The sequence below is a fragment of the Amblyomma maculatum genome, chromosome 1 (assembly GCF_055883805.1).
Source record: "Amblyomma maculatum isolate TAMU_Amacu chromosome 1, ASM5588380v1, whole genome shotgun sequence".
Lineage (NCBI taxonomy): Eukaryota > Metazoa > Arthropoda > Arachnida > Ixodida > Ixodidae > Amblyomma > Amblyomma maculatum.
The window spans coordinates 200,229,818-200,253,060 of record NC_139344.1 but is presented as its reverse complement, the minus strand read 5'-3'; the positions used below and the strand labels follow the sequence as shown (position 1 = coordinate 200,253,060).

At 42.8% G+C, this 23,243-nt stretch overlaps 1 protein-coding gene across 2 annotated transcripts in view; it reads left to right on the top strand.

The window, feature by feature from the left end:
- Positions 1 to 506: 506 nt before the first annotated feature.
- Positions 507 to 23,243, top strand: part of LOC146205354 (nucleolar protein 9) — a 56,738-nt gene continuing 34,001 nt past the window's right edge. Inside the window, exons 1-9 of one of the 2 annotated variants that reach the window (XM_084590011.1) lie at positions 507 to 977; positions 1,034 to 1,143; positions 2,381 to 2,622; positions 4,850 to 5,032; positions 8,417 to 8,588; positions 9,402 to 9,500; positions 10,035 to 10,170; positions 17,057 to 17,249; positions 22,940 to 23,068. In XM_084590011.1, the coding sequence (XP_084446137.1) occupies positions 943 to 977; positions 1,034 to 1,143; positions 2,381 to 2,622; positions 4,850 to 5,032; positions 8,417 to 8,588; positions 9,402 to 9,500; positions 10,035 to 10,170; positions 17,057 to 17,249; positions 22,940 to 23,068 (1,299 nt within the window). In that variant the 5' untranslated portion in view covers positions 507 to 942. Of the gene's footprint in view, positions 1,144 to 2,380; positions 2,623 to 4,849; positions 5,033 to 8,416; positions 8,589 to 9,401; positions 9,501 to 10,034; positions 10,171 to 17,056; positions 17,250 to 22,939; positions 23,069 to 23,243 lie in introns of both variants that reach the window. The other variant, XM_084590010.1, reaches the window with a different exon arrangement.

Here is a 23,243-nt window from a genome sequence, read left to right as displayed (position 1 = left end):
CCTTGGGCAGGAGAGTGAAAAACCTTTGCGAGGGAACGGAAGGAGAGAAGCATGACAGAATCGGGTGATTGCGGTGGCTGTAACTGCGTTATTAGTTACTCTTTTCAAAAACATTTTGCGGCCTTGCGTTCTAGGGGCGAAGTCTCACAGTCACCGGGGAAGAAAATATTTTCGACCGGAGGGTGGACAGTGGGCCTTTAAGCTTTAAGCACTTTAAGCACACCGTGTCCACCGTGTCCTTGAGGGTGACAATGGGTATACAGCTCATTCGTCGCACACCCGCCCTGCTAGGCACTATAGCCCTGCTACACGTTTGCCTGTTTCTTTTAATTTCAACAAAGACTGCCAATAAATGTTTGAAACAAATTGTGCACCCTAATGTATTCTAATTGTATGAAGCTTTCTGGTTTGGCTATTTTAAGGCTACATCGCGCAGAAAGTTTGGCGGGTCACGGGTCACGCGGGATGCTGTGGACAGCTGTGGACACCTGGCAACTACTGGCAACCCTGATCATGCATGGTCGCCGCGTGCGTTGCGAGCGTGGTTGCATGTCGTCGGGTTGTTGACGGTTGTCGATACTGCGAAGGTCCTTGCAAGGATTTACCGTAATGTGATTTATTATCGTGCAGAGTGCACGTGCGGGTTTTCGGACGCTGTCAATGCTCAAGCTGCAAACCTATGTCTCTACGGCCTCTGCTCGCAAGACTAGCTGTCGCTTTTCGTTACGTGTTATGTAGCTTTTAAAACTATGAGTATTATGTGCTGCTGTCTGGAAGTTTTCTTGGAGAACCTCTAGACGTTTAACATTTAATACCAGGACTGACGGCGTGGTTGGCAGGCGTGCACAGCGTGGTCGCAGGCTTGCGAAATGAAACCCATGAAACGCAATATGCATAGATCGCGAAACGTCAGCGGTGGCAAAATGATTTCACTGCGTCGAAATGGCAGCTCTGATGATGCTGGTTTGTCTGAAAAGGTCAGTCGCGGTGATTTCGGTCATTCTCGAGACGGTAACTGGCATTTGTCCAACAGCAACAACCAACAGTTCTCGCAACTGCACCAAGTTGACAAAGACACTAAGTCGTACTTTGTGATGGTGTGTGAACGGTTTCATGAGGACTTCGAGGACGAAGAAGACAAAGGTATTTTTTTCCTAATTTTGATATCTAAATTTGTGCAGCCGTACGCACAAGCCTTTTTGTTCGCATGCGCATTCCGATTTTGACGGACTGTGTAAACCATGATCATGAGCGAAATCGTTCTGGCAGTTGACTCTGATCGGCTATAGCAGATGATATTTTCCCATGGAACAGCAGTGAATGATATTGCGTACTCATGGCCGTATTTCGGCTAAGTATGTGCTGCTAATGGCCCATGCTGCATGCTCCTGTTTGGGCAACAAGTGACTGCAAGCAAGGGATGTGTACCTGGGCGACATTTTTAAAGATTTTATCACGCAAGCTTTGCAGCATGATGAAATCGGGTCGAGGAACTTCAGACGTGAACATAAATTGAGCAGCCTACCCACAGCAAGTTATATTAAAGCACAGCAAGGCTTGGAGCTCCTCAGCATGGCCTGCACACCTTTATGGAGCTATCTGATCAGTGCTTAGATCATCCATTTTGCTATTTGAACAGTGTTTAGTTTATCCTTTTTGCTATGCTTGATGCGAACTATCAATCATTGTTTTTGCTTTCTTGGCTATGCTTAGCCATGTGGACTGAGATCTCTTCAGGTTGCTAGCTTTGAGGAGCCACAGAGGGAACATTTCTCAAGCTCGTGATGCTCTGGCAGGCACTTCATCTACTGCCCAAAATGAATAGTGCTAGGAGAATTCGGGCTAAGAAATGAGGGAATTAGTGATCTTCGACGCTTTAGGTAGCCAGTCAAAGCTGGGTGCTGGGGAATTCTGCCGGCTGCTGAGGAAACAAAATAGACTATAGTCCATCAATTTGAAGCTGTTATCAGTTTTGAGCATTAGTTTCGAATGGCTTAGAACAATTTCAATGGTGCTAAGCTTGAGTTGGTACGGTGTCAGTAACACTTAGTGGGAACATGGCTCCATGCGGCTGCACACGCGTGGAAAATCACTGCGCCCAAGCAAGTAGCAAATTCACGCAAAATGGCAGTCGATAAGAAACACCACTTGAGGTCCTCGTATTCGCAAGCCACCCTGCTTTCATTTGTGACTGGGTTATGTGTAATGGTGTTAACCACATGCGTGGCCATACACAGCCGCTTTCTCACTAAGTGTGATTGACACTGTACATCTGGCTGACCGATTAGGTCTGGTGCGACAGTTTGAAGCCCTGCTGGATTCTTAGTTTCTCATTAAAGTGTTTTTCTCTGTCTCCCCCTGATTCTTTTTCTGTTGCCAGCCCTTTTTTTGGAAAATATAGCAGACCAGACTTGTGGAAAGGAATTGCAGCTTTCATGTGATGATTCTACAAGCCACTGTATGCAGATGTTGTTGCTGCATACGAGAAGCCTGAACGTCCTTACTCGCTTCATGTCCACATTCTTGGAGCATGTTGATTTGATGTGTACACATCACATAGCAGCTTATGTTATGCAAACTCTCCTTGAAGCTTCATTGAGGTATTTGCAGAGCCCTTCACTGGTAAGTTACATTTTTCTGTCTCAGTAAGAATAATACATACTGCTCAGGATAGATGCGCTTTCACTTTTTTTCTGTCTTTATATTAAAGGACATTAAAGTGGATGTACTGGGAGAACATTTTGTGAGCCAAAGACAGAGGGAAATTTGCTGTGGATGTGGTGATCAATTAACAGCAAACTGGCCACCTCATGAAGGCTTGGTTAACAGGAGTCTTTTCATTTGCACCTACCATATACAGAGGGCAACACGTTCATCTAGAATACATTATCTCTGTGTTGTTGACTGCAAAAAAGGAGCTGTGAAAGTTGTGCTGGCCAGTAAGGTAACAAAGGACTTTGCATCCAATAAGTGTAGCTGCGCATGGTCACATCCAGCTCCTCCTGACACAGGTATTATTGCTAGATGTGTATGCAGTCTGTAAAACAGCCACATAATGCAGCTAAGGTGTTTTAGACAACAATTTTGCTGTCTCTAATGCACAGCTGTCATTAGGTTATTAAGGCTTGAGAACCTTGCATGGTTACTTGGCTTCATGTGTAATTGCGTTCCCTTTCTTTACCTCTGAGAGGATAGAGTTGTCATGCTTTAGGTATCGAGTAGCTATTTTAAAATATATAGGATAACAGCAAATATGATGGTTCATGTTCTACCTTCTGGATTATTGCAATGGACCCTTTGCAAAACTCTGGAAGTCAAGCTTCTCTGCACAGCAAAAACTCCTTCATCATGATAGCCAAACCTGTTTTGAGGGCCGAAGTTTGGTGCAGTGCAGGAGACAATAATGGCTACGTCCATTTCCTGCACCCCTCTGCCTGTTGTTGCTGCTGCAGTTATGGTATTAAGAGGCCATCGGTGAAGCCAGCCAGCCAGTTCCTCGCAAGTGCCATTCATATCGCATCTCCGGCCCCTACTTCCTCTTTGTTTTCAAAAGCGAAGGAATTCTGCGCCCCAGGCCAGGTTCGTGCATGACATCAGGCTTGACACCGAAGTATTCTGCGCTGCACCTAACTTCTGCCCCCAAAAAAGGTTTGGCAGCCATGGTGAAGGGGTTTTGCTGCGCAGAGAAGCTGACTGCCAGAGCTCAAAGAGTCCATAGCTTCAGTACCTTCACCACTTTGCAACGACTATGACTGTTTTGTTTTGTAAAATATAATTGTTGTTTGCAGTTCGTGCACTCTTCAGGTCTCAGCCTCAAGGTATCGCTCCACTACCTAATTGGCCTTTGAGTGCTTTGGATCACTCTCGTGTCTAAGTGGGCCTGCAAATATAATATTTAGATTTCATTTACTAGAATTGACAAGTCAAAGAAGACACTGTCATGAGGGCTTCTGGGTGTGGGTGTCATTTTACAACACAGTAGGAGAGTTTCCTAACTTTTCACAATGCACTTTGGCAAATTAAGGGCAAAACAGGCATTTTTGCAAGCTGCAGTTTGGGAGTTCTTGATGCAGATAATCATTGTAGCACAAAACTAAGCAGATTCAGAGCGCCTTTGATGGCATCGACAGTGTGCACTTGCCCATAACTTATATACATTAAATCAGCGCCGCCTTGTATTTTGATAGATTAACACACTCGTGTAAATGAGTAGGGTGCAGGGTGTTACAATACTTCACTCTGAATGCTGCTGTAGTCCTGCTTTTGTTTTTAACTTCTCATATCGTGTAGCACACCCAGACATGCAGGTTCAAAATTACTTGGACTTTGATTGATGGTGATCGAAGTCAGTCTACAAATAAGCATTCTATTGTTCTGCATCAAGAGAAAAGTAATAATGGTGGTATATTAGCAATCCATCAGCAATATCTTAGGGTCAGGATTCCTTTACTTCATGCTCGTTGCAGGCAATGGTAAAAAGAAAAAAAGAAAGAATATATATTTGTTTTTTTCACATAAAAAATGCAGCTGTAGCAGACGCCGGGAATAAGGAAATCGGCATTAACTTCTTTTTTTTTTTCGGCCAACACCGTAGCGTAGTTTCATTGGTGTTGATTTTAGAATGTCTATAATAATAGTCACACACAGCTCCTCTGCATATAAGCCAGGGCCAGGCCCAGGCTCTCAAATTCAAGACCGTCCCTGGCGAAGCAATTCATTTCCTGGGCTGGACCTGGGCTTACAAACCAGGCCCAGGTTTCAGTGTCTAGTGCTTGCATTGAAATAACTTATGGCACTATTAAGTTGCTCCATTTTACTTAAATGTTTTATTTCTTGTTATTCCTGACAGTATACATCTGAGCAAGAGCGCATAGATGCCGAACCAAGTCGTAGCAACCAAAAGCATATGTGTGGCTCTTATTCTGCTAAGGAAAAGCTGGTGGATAGGAAAAGGAACTCTGCAACTCATCCAGATGCCTTATCACGTGATGAAGATTTCCAAATGCAGGGACAAACAGGCTGCCATGATAATGTGAGCTCGTTTTGCCGTGTGTGTGTTTCATATGCGAAACTTCAGAATTAATTGTCTAGCTAGCTGTGCTTAAGTTACTGATTTAAGTTTTTCTGGTCATAAGTTGCTTTTTTGTACCGTAAAGAGGCTTATTCTTTTTTATAGCACAGGAAGCCTGTGTGTTTTTATTTTAGTCTTGTCTCTTTCAAGGTTCAATATCCTGAAACAGCAAGCACCTGTGCTATGAGAGACGCCCGAGATACTTTAATGCGCACGGATATAGCATAGCACACTGGCAGTCTTGCATTTTGCCTCCTTTGAATTATGGTCGCTGCAGCTAGGATTTGGTCCCGCACCCTTGTGCTTGCTTGCTGAACATTATAGCAACAGGACTCTCACAGTGGTTCAGTGACAAAAATATTGTCTTTGTACTTGTAATCTAAACTTGGTGTTCCAATGATCACTTGCGAAGATTCCTTAAAATGGGGAGTTCAAAATAGAAAAAAAAAAAAAAAGATATGGACGATATAGCATGGTTAGGCCAAATGTGAAGAAGGTGTGTTAGCACTTCGTTTTTACTTCAGTTTTAGGTCGCATCTACTCATTAGCATATAGTCTACCACATTACTTGAGAGACCACCCAACATAGATATAAAGCCCTTTTTTAACCAAGCCGTTAGAATGTGCCTACATGGCCTAGGGATAGGGTGTCTGACTCAGTGTTTCTGGTGAGTTAAATTTCCATCTCAAAACTGCTGGCCAAGTTGGCAGTTTCTGCCATTTCAGCCGCGGCATGTCTCGTGGTGTCACACAAACTATTGTACAATCAGTGGTGGGCCATGTCATCTGCCAAATGCCACCTGCTAGAGGCATGCTCTTGAGATGGACAGGATATCAATCAAAATCGGCGAAATGCAGAAGGGGTGGTCTTAGTATTAGCGCACTAGAATGTTTTCAGGCAACAACTTCAGAGCTGCTTGGCGCATGCTTGCCTTACTTGCTTATGTGTTATAAAACTGAACCAAACGCAACAGAATGCAAAGCCATCAGCTGCGGTGGATGTGTAATGTATTACAAAGAATCTTAATTACATATTTAATTACAATTCTTATTAAACCATTTTGTTTGTTATGGTCAGCAGGGGTTGAAGCCGTGGACAAAGGAAACCATATTTGCCATATTTGTTTCTGAAATGAAGAAAAACTCGCTTTCTAAAGCCGTGGCGTATTTTCTGCGATCCTGGCATTTTTTTCTGTGCAATACTGAAACTGAGTGCATGAGGTGCGCTGGTAGCTCAGTGAAAGCGGAACATCTTCTGCTGAACGTCTGCAGCACCAGACTTCAGCTTCCTGTGTACTGTGCATTGTCATGCACTATATTTTGCTCCGTACCTCTTGCTCCGTACCTCTTGGAAATAAAAACCACACAGTTGACAATGACTGTCCTTTTGTGTGCACCAAGTGGCGAAGCAAAAGTGTTCTTGACATGGGACAATAGCGCAGGTAGTTTGAATTGGGTGCCTTGGTCACTGCAATATATCATCAGCAGGCATACTGTTTTCACTGGGCTTCTTGTGTGCCTAATATGCGCTTTTTCGGTCTTGTATGAAAAAAGGCATCTGATTTCGTTGCACTACAGGGCTTTAGAAACATTTTTTTTTTTTTTTTTTTTCATTTCATTTCAAAGACTGATATGGCATCATCTTCTTGTCCATGGCTGCAAACTCCCTGTTGGCTCAGACAAAACAACAGGGTTATTAAAAATATAATTAGTGTGTTTAGGCAATCAGCTTTGTAATTTGAAAAGTCGCAGTAAATTATGTGTGCTGCAGATAGAACTTTGTTCCAGAAAATATTTTCTTTTTCTTTTTTTTGACTTCCTCTTTTCAAGAATTTTTAAGTGTTTGCTGAAACACCTGTTAATAACATTTTCACTTCTTTGTGGATTAGTGGTGGGCCAGTCCATGCTGCTTTGGATACTGTATATGTATGCACGTTTTTCCGGAACTTCCGTTAATTTCATAATTCAGAGAGGAAACAGTGTACTATCCAAACTATATGGATGATCCCGGAGAAATGCTTTAATGATTAATTTGTAAAAAACATGCTGTAATGTTCCGAGCAAAAAAATAAGAAATATGTGTTTGACAGGAGCTTAACCCTGGGCGGAAACGAAGTAATGATAGATGTAGTAGCAACGCTAGGTGTTTATTTTAACCAATTTATGCTCTGGGATCATCATGTAGTTCATATAGAAACTAAGTTAGCTTGAGTGCTTGGCATCCTTCGAAATTCCAATGCACCTTACCAACCAGAAGCAAAATTCTCATTTACCAAGCTTTGTTTTTGTCAATGCTCACCTATTGCAGCCTAGTCTAGTTCAGTACAATTACCAGTTTAAGCAAGCTTCTAATACACAGAAAGGTGTAATAAAAGATATTCAAATAAGATCACCGTCGAGTAATTTGTTTTCCAGGTATAAAATCATGAAAGTTACTGACGTAAATGAGTACCGTATTGTAATCTTGTATAAGTCCCAGTTACGCCGTAACAGCTGTTTCCTTTTTAGCATTGCTCAGTTAGCAGCAAATACACAACTTCATAGGACACGACATCATGAATACTGGCACATCACCCATCTGCGCACAAGCTGTGGCTTCCAAAGGTTATCATATGCGCTATCCTCGACACTAAATAAATTTGGATTCTCCAACCGATTAATTGCTTCATCATCGTTTTATATACTAAACTTGATCCTGCAATCTCTGCCCTTACAAAATGTGTGTACTCTCTAATTTTCTTCCGAGTTCAGGCTGATGTACGGACATTCCATGATATCCTCCCGAAGTGCTTGCTGAGCTTCCTTGATTGTGTTTCTTCGAAGTTCCTTGCTTTTGATCATCACTGTAATTTTCTCTTTGCAACCTGTGCTCACTAAGTATGTGTTTTCCACCACTACTGTTGCCTGCATTGCCCTGCCGAACACGCGTAGGTGATGGGAGCTTGTCAAGCCTCATGATGCGGCTTTTTACTCCCATTCATTCCTCGAGCATGTATCGCTTGCTTGGAAAGAGAGAAAGGAAGTTTTTTTTTCCTGAACCTGAACTGGCTACTGCTGTGCATTCACTGACTTGTATTTTCTATTTTAATGCTAGTTATGAGATGTTGCTGGTTATGCTGAATGTCTTTACAGCATGAAGGCTTCGATGTTTTGCATCAGTGGCAGCCATCACAGTCTATGTTTTTCTTGAATATGGAAAGGAAGAAGCAAAGGGAAATAATCTAGAGCAGCGCTGCGTATAATGCATGAATACGCTGCAAGTAAATCGTCATATGAATATGCAGAAATTGTCCAACCTTCTATCGTTTTTGGAAGATGTCATGCAGGCTTTTCTCTCTTTTTCAGGTGGTCTCTTGGGTACTTGCTGTGGGGCGCTTCTGCTTAGAAAATATAGAGAAATTTGCACACAGCGGGGTACCCACTCACGTGCTCCGCAGTGTTGTTCAGGTACTGGGAGGCTGCTATGTCGAGAGACATCTTTCACGACCTCAGACTTTTAAGAAGAAACAGAAAACAGGTCTGCTGACATTTTTCGTTAACATATTTTTCCCTAAAAGAGAGTGCCATTAAGACTCGCTTGTGCATCTTTATTTAAAAAAGCTATCTAAAATGTAGGGTCAAACGATGCAGCAAAGTGTTTCGTGATAGCTTACAAGACAACAGATAAATGCTTTCATCATCTCAGTCATCATTGCATGTGGCATCTGTCAAATCTTGTGAAGTCTGATTGAGATGTCAGGCGCCTATGTACAGTGATCTGTAACACAGTGCTATTTGTCGCTGTTGCGCCATCAAGATGCATTAATTTGGCTATGCAAGTTTGGTTGCTGTAGTGAAATTGGTTCATGCTGCTTTTAATCTTAAAACCAGCAAGAGCCACTGATTACTGTACTGCAGGGATGCTCTGCACCTGCTTTGTACACCGATGCAGTGACCTGAGGAAATTTGAAGCTGACATTATGTGATCAGGACATTGATAAGGCGATTTGCTTGTCATACTCCTGCGTTGCCCTCAAGTTTCATCATTTTAATAAGGGGTAACAATTGTGCGTATAAAATTTTTGGCATTTCTTGGTCTTGCTCTTTAGTTTTGGCTGCTGGTTACAGTGGTAATAAAATATGTTAGTCATGAGAAAAGTTGCTAACAAGTTCGGTATTTGGGCCTGTAGCTCGTTTTATTGGTTGATGGGTGTTTAGCTCACTGGCCATGCCCACTTCAGGAGTGATTAACCTTGACTGTCAACTCGAAAAACTCTCAGGTGATGGGAATCTGACATTGCATGAGTGCTGGAGCATTGATACAATGTGTTATATTTTATTTCTGCCACAGAAGGTCAGAAAGAACCACCTGAAGTTGTTAATGTTCCTGATGGATTTGATGAACTCTTCAGAGCTTATGTTAATACTGTAAAAACCTTTGACTTGTTAGGTGAGTGCAATTTGTACCGTCATATTAGCTTCTGTTTTCTTCAGTGCACCAGTTGCCTAAGAAGTTTTATAGTTTCAACTGTGGCTTCAGTTTAGGTTTTAACCTTCATCATCATTAGTTTTAACCTTGTGTTCGGAGCAGCACAGCCTTCGTCGCTTTTGCGCCACAAAACCCAATATAACTAACTAGTTAAGGTTTTCGTCATATCTTAACCGGTCCACAGCAGCTGAGTCTCTTGTGCACGGGTACTGCTGCGGTTCCTACAATTATGTAGTTCTATGACGTGTTGTAATTGAACCAGTCTTTCTCAGAACCTGATGTTCACTCCAGCTCACCAAAAGAGTAAAAAACCTGATGTTCACTCCAGCTCACTGAAAGAGTAAAATTATTTGTGTTTTTGAAAGGCATATCAACTAGCTGCATTTTGAATCTCATTTGCTAGCTTACACCTCTAGGTTCAAAAAGAATAAACCCTAATCTTGATATTTTCTGCTTATACACACTATACTTTCTGCTACTCAATATTTTCCACAGATATCATGAGCAACAGCGTAACGTCACTGCTTTTGCAAGCATTGATCATGGTATTGCAACTGAAAGACCCAAAAATGCTGTCAAGCCTTGTGAAGCACATTGCTAAGGCTGTTTTTGCTCAGTCACGTGATGAAAGGTATGTATATATATATATTTTTTAGTTCTTTCATACAATAGAAAATTTCTGTACTCAATGCTCGCTCTTCCAAGATTCAATTCAGTTCAGCCGTTCAGTCGTGTCCGACTCTTCGTGATCCTATGGACCATGTCACGCCACGCTTTCCGGTCTTTCACCATCTTCCTAACATCACATAACTTCATCTGCAGTGCCTCGAGGATGCCATCTAACCATTGCGTTCGCTGCCTACCCCTTCTCCGGCGACCCTCAACCTTTCCCAACATCAAATCTTTCTCCAGCGACTCCTCTCTTCTCATCAGATGACCAAAGTAGTTGAGCTTTAACTTTAGAATTTGACCCTCCAATGAGCAGTCAGGGTTTATGGTCGATAATATCGACTGATTTGATCTTCTGGCAGTCCAAGGAACTCTCAAGAGTCTTCGCCAGCACCACAATTCAAACGCGTCAATTCTTTGGCGGTCAGCCTTTTTCACAGTCCAACTCTCGCATCCATACATCACAACTGGAAAGACCATAGCACGAGTTTACGGATCTTGGTTGGCAGACTAATGTCTCTGCTCTTTACTAGGTGGTCAAGGCTAACCATTGCTCTCTTTCCCAGAAGCAGGCGTCTCCTAATTTCATGGCTGCAGTCACCTTCCGAGGTAATCTTGGAGCTCAAGAAGAGAAAATCTGTCACCTCTTCCACATCTTGTCCATTGATGCTCCAGGACTTGATAGGGCAAGACGCCACAATCTTTGTCTTTTTAATGTTCAGTTTAAGCCCAAACTTCTCTCTCTTCTTGTACGCGCATCAGAAGTCTCTTGAGTTTCACTTCACTTTCTGCTATTAAAGTGGTATCATCCGCATATCTAAGGTTGTTGATACGTTTTCCAGCAACCTTCACTCCAGCTGAAGACTCGTCCAGACCGGCCTTCCTCATGATGCAATCTGCATATAGGTTAAATAGGCAGAGCGACAGTATGCAGCCTAGCCTCACTCCTTTCTCAATCGGAAACCAATCAGTAAGACCATGCCCAGTTCTGACTGTGGCCTCTTGCCCTTCATACAGGTTCCTGAGGAGACAGAGGAGGTGAATTGGAACTCCCATCTCTTGGAGAGCTTGCCACAATCTGCTGTGATCTACACAGTCAAACGCTTTCGCATAATCAATAAAGCAGAAGTAGATGGGTTTCTGGAACTCTTGCTTTTTCCATGATTCAGCGAAGGTTGGCAATTTGGTCTCTAGTTCCTCTGCCCTTGCGAAACCCAGCTTGCACGTTCGGAAGCTCCCGATCCACATACAGCTGAAGCCTACCTTGGAGGATTTTCAACATCACCTTGCTAGCATGCGAAATAAGTGCGATCGTGCGGTAGTTGGAACAATCTTTGGCACTGCCTTTCTTTGGAATGGGGATGTAAACTGACCTCCTCCAATCCTGTGGCCACTGCAGGGTTGTCCAAATCTTCTGACATAATGTATGCAGAATGTTAACAGCGTCATGGTTGAGGTTTTGAAGCAACTCAGCTGGAATGCCATCAATTCCGCTAGCTTTGTTCCTAGCAAGGCTGGCTAAGGCCCATTCAACTTCACTCTTCGGGATGCCCGGCTCGAAATCAGTAATCATAACCGTCTTAAGTTGGGTTTGCACATTCAGGTCCATCTTGTACAGTTCTTCTGTGTATTCCTGCCACCTCTTCTTTATCTCTGAGGCTTCAGAGAGGTCCTTGCCTTGTTTGTTCTTTATCACGCCCAGCTTAGCACAGAAGCTTCCTTTGATATCTTTGATTGTCTTATACAGAGCTCTTGTGTTCCTTAATTGGCTGTTGTCCTCAACTGCTTGACACTGTATGTTCAGGAAGGCATTCTTATCTCTCCTTGCTATTTTCTGAAAATCCGCATTGAGAACCTTGTATCTTTCTCTTTCCCCCATACCTTTTGCCATCCTCCTTTCCTCAGCTATTTGCAAAGCCTCTTCAGATAACCAGTTTGCTTTCTTGCATTTCTTTTGCTTTGGAACTACCTTAGTAGCAACTTCTTGTATTATATCACGAACATCAGTCCACATCTCTTCGGGCTCTTTGTCTTCTAGATCTAATTCTTGAAATCGATTCCTCACTTCCACAGCATATTCTAATGGAATCTGATCCAGATCATACCTGAAAGGCCTTCTAGTTTTCTGCGTTTTCCTCAATCGAAGCTTAATTTTGGCAACAAGAAGCTGATGATCGGTGCCACAATCGGCCCCAGGCCTTGTTTTTACTGCTTTTATAGCGCTTCTCCATCTCTGCCGGCAAATAATATAATCGATCTGATTCCTGTACAGACCGTCCGGTGAAATCCATGTGTACAGGCGCCTCTTGTGCTGTTGAAAATGAGTATTCGCTATGGTCAGGTTGTTTTCTTGACAGAACTCTACTAGCCTCTGCCCAGCTTCATTTGGCTCACCAAGACCGAACTTGCCTGTAATTCCGGATATTTCTTCACTCCCGACCTTAGCATTCCAGTCTCCAATGAGAAAAACGACGTCTGATGATGGGGTGCGGTCTAAAAGGCATTGTAGGTCCGCATAAAATCTCTCAACGTCAGCTTCTTCAGCAGTAGTGGTCGGTGCATAGACTTGGATAACTGTTATGTTGAAAGGGTGACTTTGGATTCGAAGTGAAATCATTCGGTCGTTTACGGGGTTGTACCCTAGCACTGCTTTGCCCATTCTTCTGTTTACTATGAGAGCGACCCCATTCCTTCTCTTGGATTCGTGCCCGCAATAAAAGACATAATGGTCGCCGGAGTTAAATTCTCCCATTCCGGTCCACTTGAGCTAGCTGATACCCAAGATATCAATGTTCAATCTGTCCATTTCTCGCTTGACGACATCCAGTTTACCTTGCGTCATAGATCTTACATTCCATGTTGCTATGTGATATATCTCCTTGCAACATCGGACTTTCCGGTCGCTTCCCGACACATCCACAACTGAGCGTCCTTTTGGCTTTAGCCCAGCCGCTTCATTCGTCCTGGAGCTACTAGGAATCGCCCTTTGTTCATCCCCAGTAACATGTGGGACGCCTTCCAATCTGGGGGGCTCATCTTCCGGTGCCATATCATTAATGGTATTGTTCTTCCAAGATTACATTTATTTAAATAATCTTGATGGATTTGTGCAGTGATAACCTATGGATTCAAGGAATCCATAAGTTATCACTGCACTTTTTCGAACCTGTACCCTTTTTTCCCAACTCTGTGCTTTGAGAGGCACAAATGTGGTTGCATGCCAGATCAAGTAAAGCTTCCTGAATAGAAATTTATGCTGAGCTTTGCATGTTCAGTGAAACTGCTTTAAAAGTAGCTCTAAGGTACAATCCAGTTCTGGAACTGTGTCTGCGATAATGCACGTGACTTTACGTTTTTTTTTTTTTTTGTCAAAGCGTGTGGTGCTGTTTTCATGGAAGTCATTGTGTTATCACCTTCACTTTAAAGGGACAGAACACTGGAATTTAGGCCTCAAAATGTTTTGCCGCAGTGGGAAGATTGATGTTTAAAATGTTCGATTCCATAACGGTTTTCGTAGAATCGCTGTAGAAAATTTTTACCGAGAATTTTTCGATCAGTGCATGCACCCATTTTTAATTAATCCGATGCTGGAAACCATGAGCAGCGAACGCGATGATGACTGGTGGTCGACAAAAAGGACGTACCGAAAATAAATATAAATTTCACTCTCCAAGCAGTAATTCGACATATTTTGCTTAGAGTAATGTCCTTTTCAGTTGCACACTCAAGGCTTTTACGACACAATAACGCACACCTCGTCGACGAAAGTTTTACTGGGTACTATCATCGCTTTATCCACGGATTTCCAAATACTCTGGCGTCATCTAGTGGAAAAACCTGAAAACATGCCTCTCGTGGTGCGAAAGGAGGGGTGGTTTTTACTTAAGGACGCAGTGGAGAGAGCGCAAAATAAAACGAATTATGACACGCACTCCTAGAAAAAAAAAAAAAGAACAGTGAGTGCTTTCGAAAATCGGCAATATTTTGCTGACATGTAGTCACGTAGAGTACTGCACTGAAAGTAATAGGGTTTTTCCGCTAGAAAGCACCTCAGTTGTTTTTATGTGATTTTCAATGGCAAATTAAAATTGTAAAGCCTCATTTCTTTGATATTGTAGTGCTTGATCTGTACTATATGAGGTAAGGTCTTCTCATCTCCACCATATCTCGTGACATATTTTGGCCAGTGTTCTGTCCCTTTAATTAACTGCTGGCAAGACTATCAAAGTCATTTTGTGTCTAGAAAACAATCATTTGCCGAAAACAAACAAAAGATAGGCATTGCAAAGTTCTGTGCGACGTAAGGGGAGAGGTGTCCAGGAAGTGCTGTTTGATGCTGTCACTTCTTTCATCTCTAACACGGTGGAATGGTATACTGAAGGAACGGTAGCCGAGTTTTCATTATGGAAACAGCTTTGGCTGATAGAAAAAATCATTGTTTTGTCATAAATGCGTTTGATAGCAGGAAAAGGTTGTGATTTAACAGGCGTAGAAAGTGTGCTGGATGGGTCAGTTTCTAAAGTTTTTGAGCATTATCGCTACAGTGCAGAAGAGGAGTACACAGACAGTTCAGTGCTGTGTCTTTGTACTCATCTCAAACATTTTTTGCACTTTAGTGATAATGACAAACAAACATGCCCTAGCTTTCAACTTGTTTTTAAGCAATTTGTGTTGCTGTTGTGAAAAAGGGAGGTCTGAATATATACAGATACAAATTATTAGATTTTTCCTGTAGAAGAACCAGGGGTGGAAGTGCTGCGTCAATTGCGCCATTCTGTGCCAATCTGACCTGTTGCGCGAAGCTGAGTCTAAAGGGCAATTTACACGGTAATTGACCATCGCAAATATGCAATGCCAAATTTACTTAAATATTATCATTGATTGAGCAACACTGGGTGCTTGCTACAAAAGCACGCTGCCGTATCAACATGCCTGATGCTTTGGTTCACTCATGGTGTTTATTATAAAGCTGTTATCGTCGCGGCTTTCCTGAAGGCTGGTGGCACGAACCTTTTTGAATTGAAATTAATAGCTGCTAATAGATTCCACTGCTGTTTGAAGTAGCTGGTGTTTGTCTATTTTTCTTTCATGAACTTGAGTAAATATCTTTACAGCCATTGCATTCCTAGATAATTCTGGCCAGTGGGACTCAGAATCAATTTTCATGTAGTTTTTGGAATAAAGTAAATTTTCTTTGTTTCGAACCCCGTTTATTTGGAGCTTTGGATAATTTGAACTAGTAGCGCAGTCTCGGCTGATGCCCATTTAAAGGTGACACGTGTGAAAAGCGAGTGTGATTAGCTGCAGTGTGCCATTGTGAACGACGTCGCAAGGGCCATAGCTGCTCTTCGCCTGCTTCTAAATTGGTAGATGTCAACGATTGGCCGCGTGTGGCAAAGCGCACCGGCAGCCGGCGACATGTTGAGATATATCGCGCTCCGCCAGCAATCACCAAAACAGCCTCCCCAAGCTTGAATTGCATGGCACAGTTGTTCCCGCACACATCGTGCACACCGTGGCAGGTCTGACTATGATAGGAAGTTTGCCATTTCCGAAATAAAGCTTAACCGGATAGTTTTGGATTCGCTTTTACTTAATGCCATTCAGTGGCTGTAATTAGGTGCGCGTATCGGACGGTGCTTGGGGCGTCATGTTGTTCTAACGCATACTCATATGTCCCACACATGCATCTATATTCTGCTTCTAGCTGTATAGTCACGCGATTTCACCGCACTGCGCGGTTCGCCGCAATGCCTCACTGTGCTCTGCGGTGAAGCTTCCTCAAAACACAAGGGGTCTGCTTAGGGCAGAGGCATCAATCAATACTATTGAGTAACCCTGAGAAAGGGTAGGAAGGCTTTCGCGATTTTAGAGCAATCCTTCAACCTTCCCGACAGTGCGCGCAAAGCAAAGTGCTTTACAATACAGGGAAAAACTGTTTTTTTACTAGGGTTTCATCACAAATGCAGACAACTGTTATGCAGGTGTTCATCATATAAAATTACTGTAATTTTTCGGCAATTTTTTTTATTCCATTCGGTAACTAGAACTTAAGGTTAATTTGAACATTTTTTCTGCTCTATTGGAGGCCAAATTAAATAGAACTTACCAAAGGTGTGAATAAAAATGCGCTTAGTAGCATTTAAAGCCATCAGCCTGCTCCAAAGTGCTCCGAATTAGCCGATAAATTGTTGCAAGCATTGATCCGAAATCGGGCTTTTGCTTCTCCCATGCCTGCTCCAAAAAGCTAGAGCTTGCTTCCACCCCCTGAAGAAAGGCAAATTGGGTGATTTGGTGGCGATTCATGGCTTGAAGAAATCTTAACAGTGCTATACGATGGGACAAAGACTAGAAGAGACGGACACATATCTTTACGAGCCAAGGTTTCAACTCATACCTCCATGCGTATCATGGTATTTTAGAAATATTTCTTGTTCAAAATGATATTTCACATTCCAACCCAATTTGTTCTATTATGTTCATGGTTGCTCTGCACCAAAGGGTGACATCATACACGCAATGTGAAATAAGAAAACTGCTTTGAAAACATTTGCTGCCGTGTATTCCTATGGCCAATAAGCCTATTTTTCACCCCCAGTTTGCAGGAGTGTCTGCGAGCACCCCCTTTATTTGTAAACACGGTGTTAGTCTATAGGGGTGTCTGCTAGCGCCAGAGGCGAGCATTCGTGTTCGTGGCTACAAGTTTACTATAAAAACCCTGCTCAGATTCTCACTTTAACGCCTTAGGAAAAATTGAGTTGTCATATTGTGCGATACAGGGTTGTGCCATTAACATATTAAAGCAGTGTGTATGGGAAAGAGACTAAGAAACTTTGCTTCACTTGTAGAGGACTTCCGCCTGCCTTTTTGGACCCAAGTGCATCATTTACCGTGGAAGAGATACTGAAGCGATGCTCTCCCAAGTCCTTTACTAAATTGTGGGATAACCATCTTTCGGACATTCTGCTAAAAATGTCACTGCATCCTGTGTCTACATTTTGTGCGCAGCGTGTCATTGAGCATGCTACATCTCCTGAACAGGTTTGTCTAAAATGCATGCAAAATTATTCGTGCTTACAGTAGTGATAAGGTCGAAGTTTAGCCATTGTGGCTGCAGAGTGACTGCGGTGTTCTGTTCTGAGTGCAAGGCCATGTACATGATCCTGGCTACAGTTGCCAGATTTTGATCCCAGTAAAATTCAAAAGGGCTTATATTCAGAGGTATTGGTCCATGTTAAAGGACACTGTTGAAGTTGTTACACAGCCGTTCACTGTCATTCTGCTTCGAGCTCAGTAGGTTTGGCACATAAAATCTTCGTTTTTATTTATAATGTGGATTACTCAATAAGCCACTTCGACCGCCTGGTGTATGCCTTGCTGCTGTGTAAGGTTCGCTTCCACCTTGAGCAGATGCATGAACCATGAGTAGTAACACTCAGATGTTTTAAATTGGCTCTGATTGCAGAGTGCATTCTCAAGCTTCTCTTTGAAAAGATCTAAAAATCGCCTCCTTCCAAAAGTATGTGCAACAATGTTTAGGCGTGGTATTAAGTAAGCCGCGAATGGCTATCCATTGTGGCATATCTCCATCAGAGCATAGTCCTGTCTTTGTCTGGCTATATGCGTGTGCACCTAGCTGGCTTCATTAAACTACTCCTCTTCCTCTTTGTAGGAAGCTGAAAAGGTAAGAGTAAAATAATGTCAAGGTGCCCTTGTTGTGAACAATGCATGTGTTATGGCTGAACACACCTTGTGTGTTAGGTGGTTGGTGTCTGAATTCAGGTGCACATAGAGAAATGAACACTAACGTGAGCTTCTGGTTGTAGAGTCGAGCCCGGATATATCGAATTTTGGTTATATCGAACTCACGAAATATCCCCTTGAAAATCCCATGTAAAAGTATAGGAAAGCCGCGTCATATATCGAACTCAATTTCACCGGTCGTTCGATATATCGAACTCCGCACCACGCATTGGAAAGTGTGCCTTCCCCAAAGACGATCGCATCACCCTTGGCCGTTTGCTGCGTGACGTTTTCAAGCGACGCGCGGAAGGAATGAGAGGGGACAGTGCGGCGACGGCGGATCTGGGCAGTGCCCCACCCATTCCCCAAAGGCGCCCGCATCTGCAGTTGTCGTTTCCCGCGCGCCAACACATGACGTTTGCAAGCCATGTGCGTGGGTGTGCCCATTCTTTTGCCGAGCTATCTCTCCTTCAGCATGCGCAACACATGCGCCAAGCCAGCTCAGCCCGTTTTCAGACAGACGTCGGACGCTTTCTCCAGAGTGTGTTGCGTGTTGCGAACCCTCTGCGTGCGGCGGCACGGCGGCTGACGTGGCTATGGCGCCTGCGGATGTTAACAAGCGGCAGCTCTCTCTGTTTTTTTTTTTTTTTGAGAGTCATCCTTTCTTATCGTTGTGCTGTACGCGCGGCGTAGCGTAAGATATGGCGGCTGCAGATGTTAAGAAGCGGCAGGGTTTTTTCTTCTTTTTTTTTCTTTTTTGCGGGGATGTTTATTTTATTAATTTTTTTTAATCGTTTATCCTTGCATGTATGAATCAGTGAAAGCATGCATCAGCTGTTGCGATCATGACGCCCGCCCCAAGCGCGGCGTGATAAATCGAACCAGGCTTGTGCAATCAAGCCATCACGGGCACTCTGCCAAGTTCGTTCCCGGCACCGCAGGAGCTATCAAAAGATAAATGCGCCCTGACGTTATCGCTGCGCAGCATCTTGGCACGCTGCCAATGAGCTGTGAATGAGACGACCGAAACGGACTGACGCGCGCCATCGACATGCATGCGAATATGCTCGCGATTTCTGCCGCCACGGCGCCACAGAAACCTTGCTTTGAGGGGCCGTGGTGGCTCGAGTGGCGAGAGGGATGCAGTTCCAACAAGTTTGAAAATTTTCGCTCTGTCGCTGCCGCTCGTCGCTGAGATCGCTCATTCGCTTGCATGTGAGCGAGCTGGCCTTAACGCATTTTTTTATTTTTTGTTTTCAAATTCTCGTGTGCAAAAGTGGAGGGTGGGTTCATTATGCAAGTGAGTTGATTACGCGACAAATACGGTATCGTTTTTTCGCATCGTAAGTGCCGTCACAAGCCGATTTCTGTATATAGAATTATCGATATATCGAACTATTTCGCGATCCCCTCCGAGTTCGATATATCCGGGTTCGACTGTATTTATGTTCACCACTATGTGAGGAAGTGCAGCGTTTTACCAAATTTGCATGCTAGGTATAACTGGAAGTATTTCTTTGTGGATGCAGAAGATGCCACGCCATGCATATTAAATGGACCAACATAAACAGAGAGCAAGTCTGATGAGGTCATGCTGAGGTTTAACATGCTTTCAGTTTCAATTCTTTATTTTGCCTGACAATATCTGCAGGGGTTTCTGAGCTAAAAGCTACAAATCGCAGCTTCACGTGGCCCAGAAAGTAACTGCAAGGCAGTGTCAACATAACATACAAGGAATGCATTACAATAGAAGAAGAAAAAAATTAAACATACAGTGTAGTGAAATAACTTTCATGCATTTATGCAAACATAATAGATCCTTGCATGAAGACATTAAGAATGCATATATATATATACATGAAAGTGTGAAACTGCAGCTATATAATCACAACTGGGTCATAAGATTGTGGAAGTGAAGTAAATAATAAAACAAAAAAATTCCATGGTCGAGCAGTGCAGTTTACAAGTTAGTGAAGAATTCTTTGAACTGTTTAAATGAAAATTATTTGGCATATTGAGACTGGTTAGGCACTTATGGAAGGTTGTGGTTTAGTTACAAGAAGAAATTGTACATGTTATCTATGAGCCCTAATAATTCTGTACACGGGGAATTGTTTTTGGGTCACTTAGATGAATGGAACATTGGCAATTTAATGAATAACCTTTTATATGACTATTTATATTCTGTCTTGTTTGTTTTTGTAGTGGTAAACCAAGTGAGACTTCAGTAATTTAAGTGAGATGAAAATAGTGGTGTGGTAAATTTGCAGCTTCACCTTTGTTGGAATCAATGTTCGACAGCAAGATAAGGCTCCATTTGGCATGGAGAGCTTTTTTCAGGGGCTTTAAACTTGTGAATCTAAGCTGAGATGTGAGAAAAAAATAACACCAGGTATCTCGTGTTCATGCATGATGTCTATCTTCTATCCAGCATAGTTCATAACATGATTAAGTTTGAGTGGTTTATTCCTGGCCTGAAATGTAGCTGCTTTAGTTTTTCTTTTTTTTTTTCACTAACATTTGCCTTATTCAGCTGGACCAGACAAGGAGTTGTTAAAATATTTTATTCATATTTTCAATTAACTCATCCTTGCTATTATTAGAAGTATGGTACAATTTTTACAGGAATGGCAAATTTTGCTGTTTTATCAATATTATTAACTACTATATCGTTGATATATGCAGGGTATCCAAGCTGGCTTTAGCCAAAGGTTAAAAAATAAAAAAATTGAGGTGAGCAATTCCACTTACTTTCGATAAAGAAAGCCTCACATGTATCTTTTTCCAACCTCTAAATAAAGCCAACAAAATACAACAAAATCACCTGCGGCCGTGGCTTCATGGCCTGCAGTGGCAGGCCGATAAGTCTGCGATGGTTCCTTCGTCCCCTTCAGACAGTCGGGGCACGTGACTGCGTGAGTTGCAGCGAGCTCATCACGCTCGCTGCAACCATTGCCAACATATCAGCCTACCGCTGGAACTGGCCTATTGAGTCATGGCGCAGTCAATTTCGTTCACTCAAACCACAATTGAGAGCACCACACTCGAGTCGTAGCGCACGAATGCATTAATCACGTGATATTTTTTGTATTTTGCGGGCTTTATTTAGAGCTTGGAAGAAAGATACACGTGAGGTTTTCTTTATTGGAAATAAATGGAAGGGGGGTTTCAGAAGGTGCTCTCTAACTTTGCAATCATATTTGTTGTTTAAAGACAGTAATTAGTAAATTATAAAAATGATCTTAATGACTAATTAGTTTATTGCAAAATAAGAAATTGCCTGTGGTGTGCCAGATGGCTGGCAGCTGTATGCAAGTGGTTTTTCTGGTCTACCTGAAATGTTTTATTTTAAGCCGTTGGCTAAATTAAGCTTGGATGCCCTGTATACATAATAATAAAAAGTCCTAAGATGCTCTCTTGTGGAACTTCGCGTGCAATAAGGAGAAAAGATGACCGCTTGCACATTGAACCACTTAGTTTTTCATTCAAAGCTTTGGGATAGGTCTCGGATGTTCAACTGGTATGTAGTGGTCAAGAATTTGTGCCATTCAAATCTAACTGTAGCACCAGTTTAGCTAAAGCAGTCTCATTTCGCTGTATACAGCAGCAGTATACCACCATTGTAAGGTAAGGATAATGACTGTTTTCTGCATCACTTGTAGCTTGTGGCTGACAGCCCTTGTTTAGAGGCTGCAAAATGCAGTACTAGCGTGGCAATAAATGATATTGCGTTATGCTTTTTATTCTCTGCTTTTTTTTTACGCAAAAGTGTTGGTACTCACATGTAAAAAAAAAAAAACATTGTCCTTCAGCATTGGCGTTGTTAGTATTGACTGTTTGAAGCCTCATGGCCTAAAAAATCATGAGCATGCCTCTGTCAGGCTTTTAGCGCTGGGGCGTTCATTACTAATCCTATGTCGAAAAAATTTTCGACTGTCTGAAGTGTCACAGCCTCGGAAAATTATGAGCATATGTATATGGCAGGTGACAAACACCAGAACCCTTGTCCTTTGAAGCGTTGCATCTTCAAAAGGTTAGAAGCATGTCTCTGGAAGGGGGTAGTGGGCAGGTGACATTGCCAGGCACTGGTAAGTCAGAGTGAAATGGCATATCGGTACTCATTTCTCTTTCACTCATAAAAGTCGTCAGACATGTGATGTATGATGGACGCTGGCAGAACACCAAAACGGCGACGCAGATTTGCTGACCCTCGGGTCCACCTCGTCAACACTTCCGCAATCTGGTTGGAAAACATCTGTTATCGGTATTGAACCGTGACAATATGTGAGCACTACACTTAGATGGCAAAGATGGTTTGGAGCAGCATTTGGTAGGCTAGCTAACTTTGAGCAGATGAAGAATCCGGTCCTCATAGCTGTGCTTCACAGTGTCGTTACCATGGTAACGACGCTGCCAAAAAGCGTGGCTGCAGGTTGGGTTGGGCAGGCAGCTATGGTGGATAGCTTCCGATACGTCAGCAGAAAGCTGCGTTTCTGATAGGTTCCGCCCGAGTCGCGCGAAAGGGGAGAGGGGCTCCCTCTCGCACCAGCTCAGACGCACTGTTTTTTTTCTCTTGTATTTAGAATTTTATAAACCGAATAATTCTCATTTCCGTGCAGCGATTTTTGTAATTCTTTTTTTACTGGCATCAGCACGGTGCAAAGAACCTAGAGGTTTTCTGGAATTAATGGCTTTACGCACGTAACTGTGCCCCTTTAATCACTGCCAGCTGGCAGTAGCCATAGAAATAAAGAAATTGGATTTGTAGTTCTTGCTATGTTGACGTTAAAGAAATAAAAGCAACTTCGCAACCTGTCACTCATCCCAGGCCTCTTGTACCTGGTGGCGCAAGCAGGGACATTTTATTTTTCAGTACTTTTGCTCATCCCATTGTGCATTTTTCTCACCCATCCCATTGATGTGAGTGTAGGGAGGGATGTTAAAATGCCAGTATGAAACATCCTAACTGCATGACGTCTGTGTTGCAGTTTCAAGAAATGTATGAAAAATTGGAGCCCGGATTTAATGAACTCTTGGACCATGGACAAGTGTCAATGCTGGTCTGCATAGCTGCTGCCTGCAAAACTCACTCTATGAACCAGGCAAGATTTGTTACGGTAAGTGCATAGTTGATTAGTTGATTTTTTGATCCCCCCCCCCCCCTTTCTCTTTTTGTTTTAGGGGACAAGAATGCCTTAGCATCTGATTTCTCGTTTCCATGCCTATGTAAAGTGTAGAAGCAGAGCAAGGAACAGAAATGTGAATTCTGACCAAGGTTGCTTGAGTTCAGAA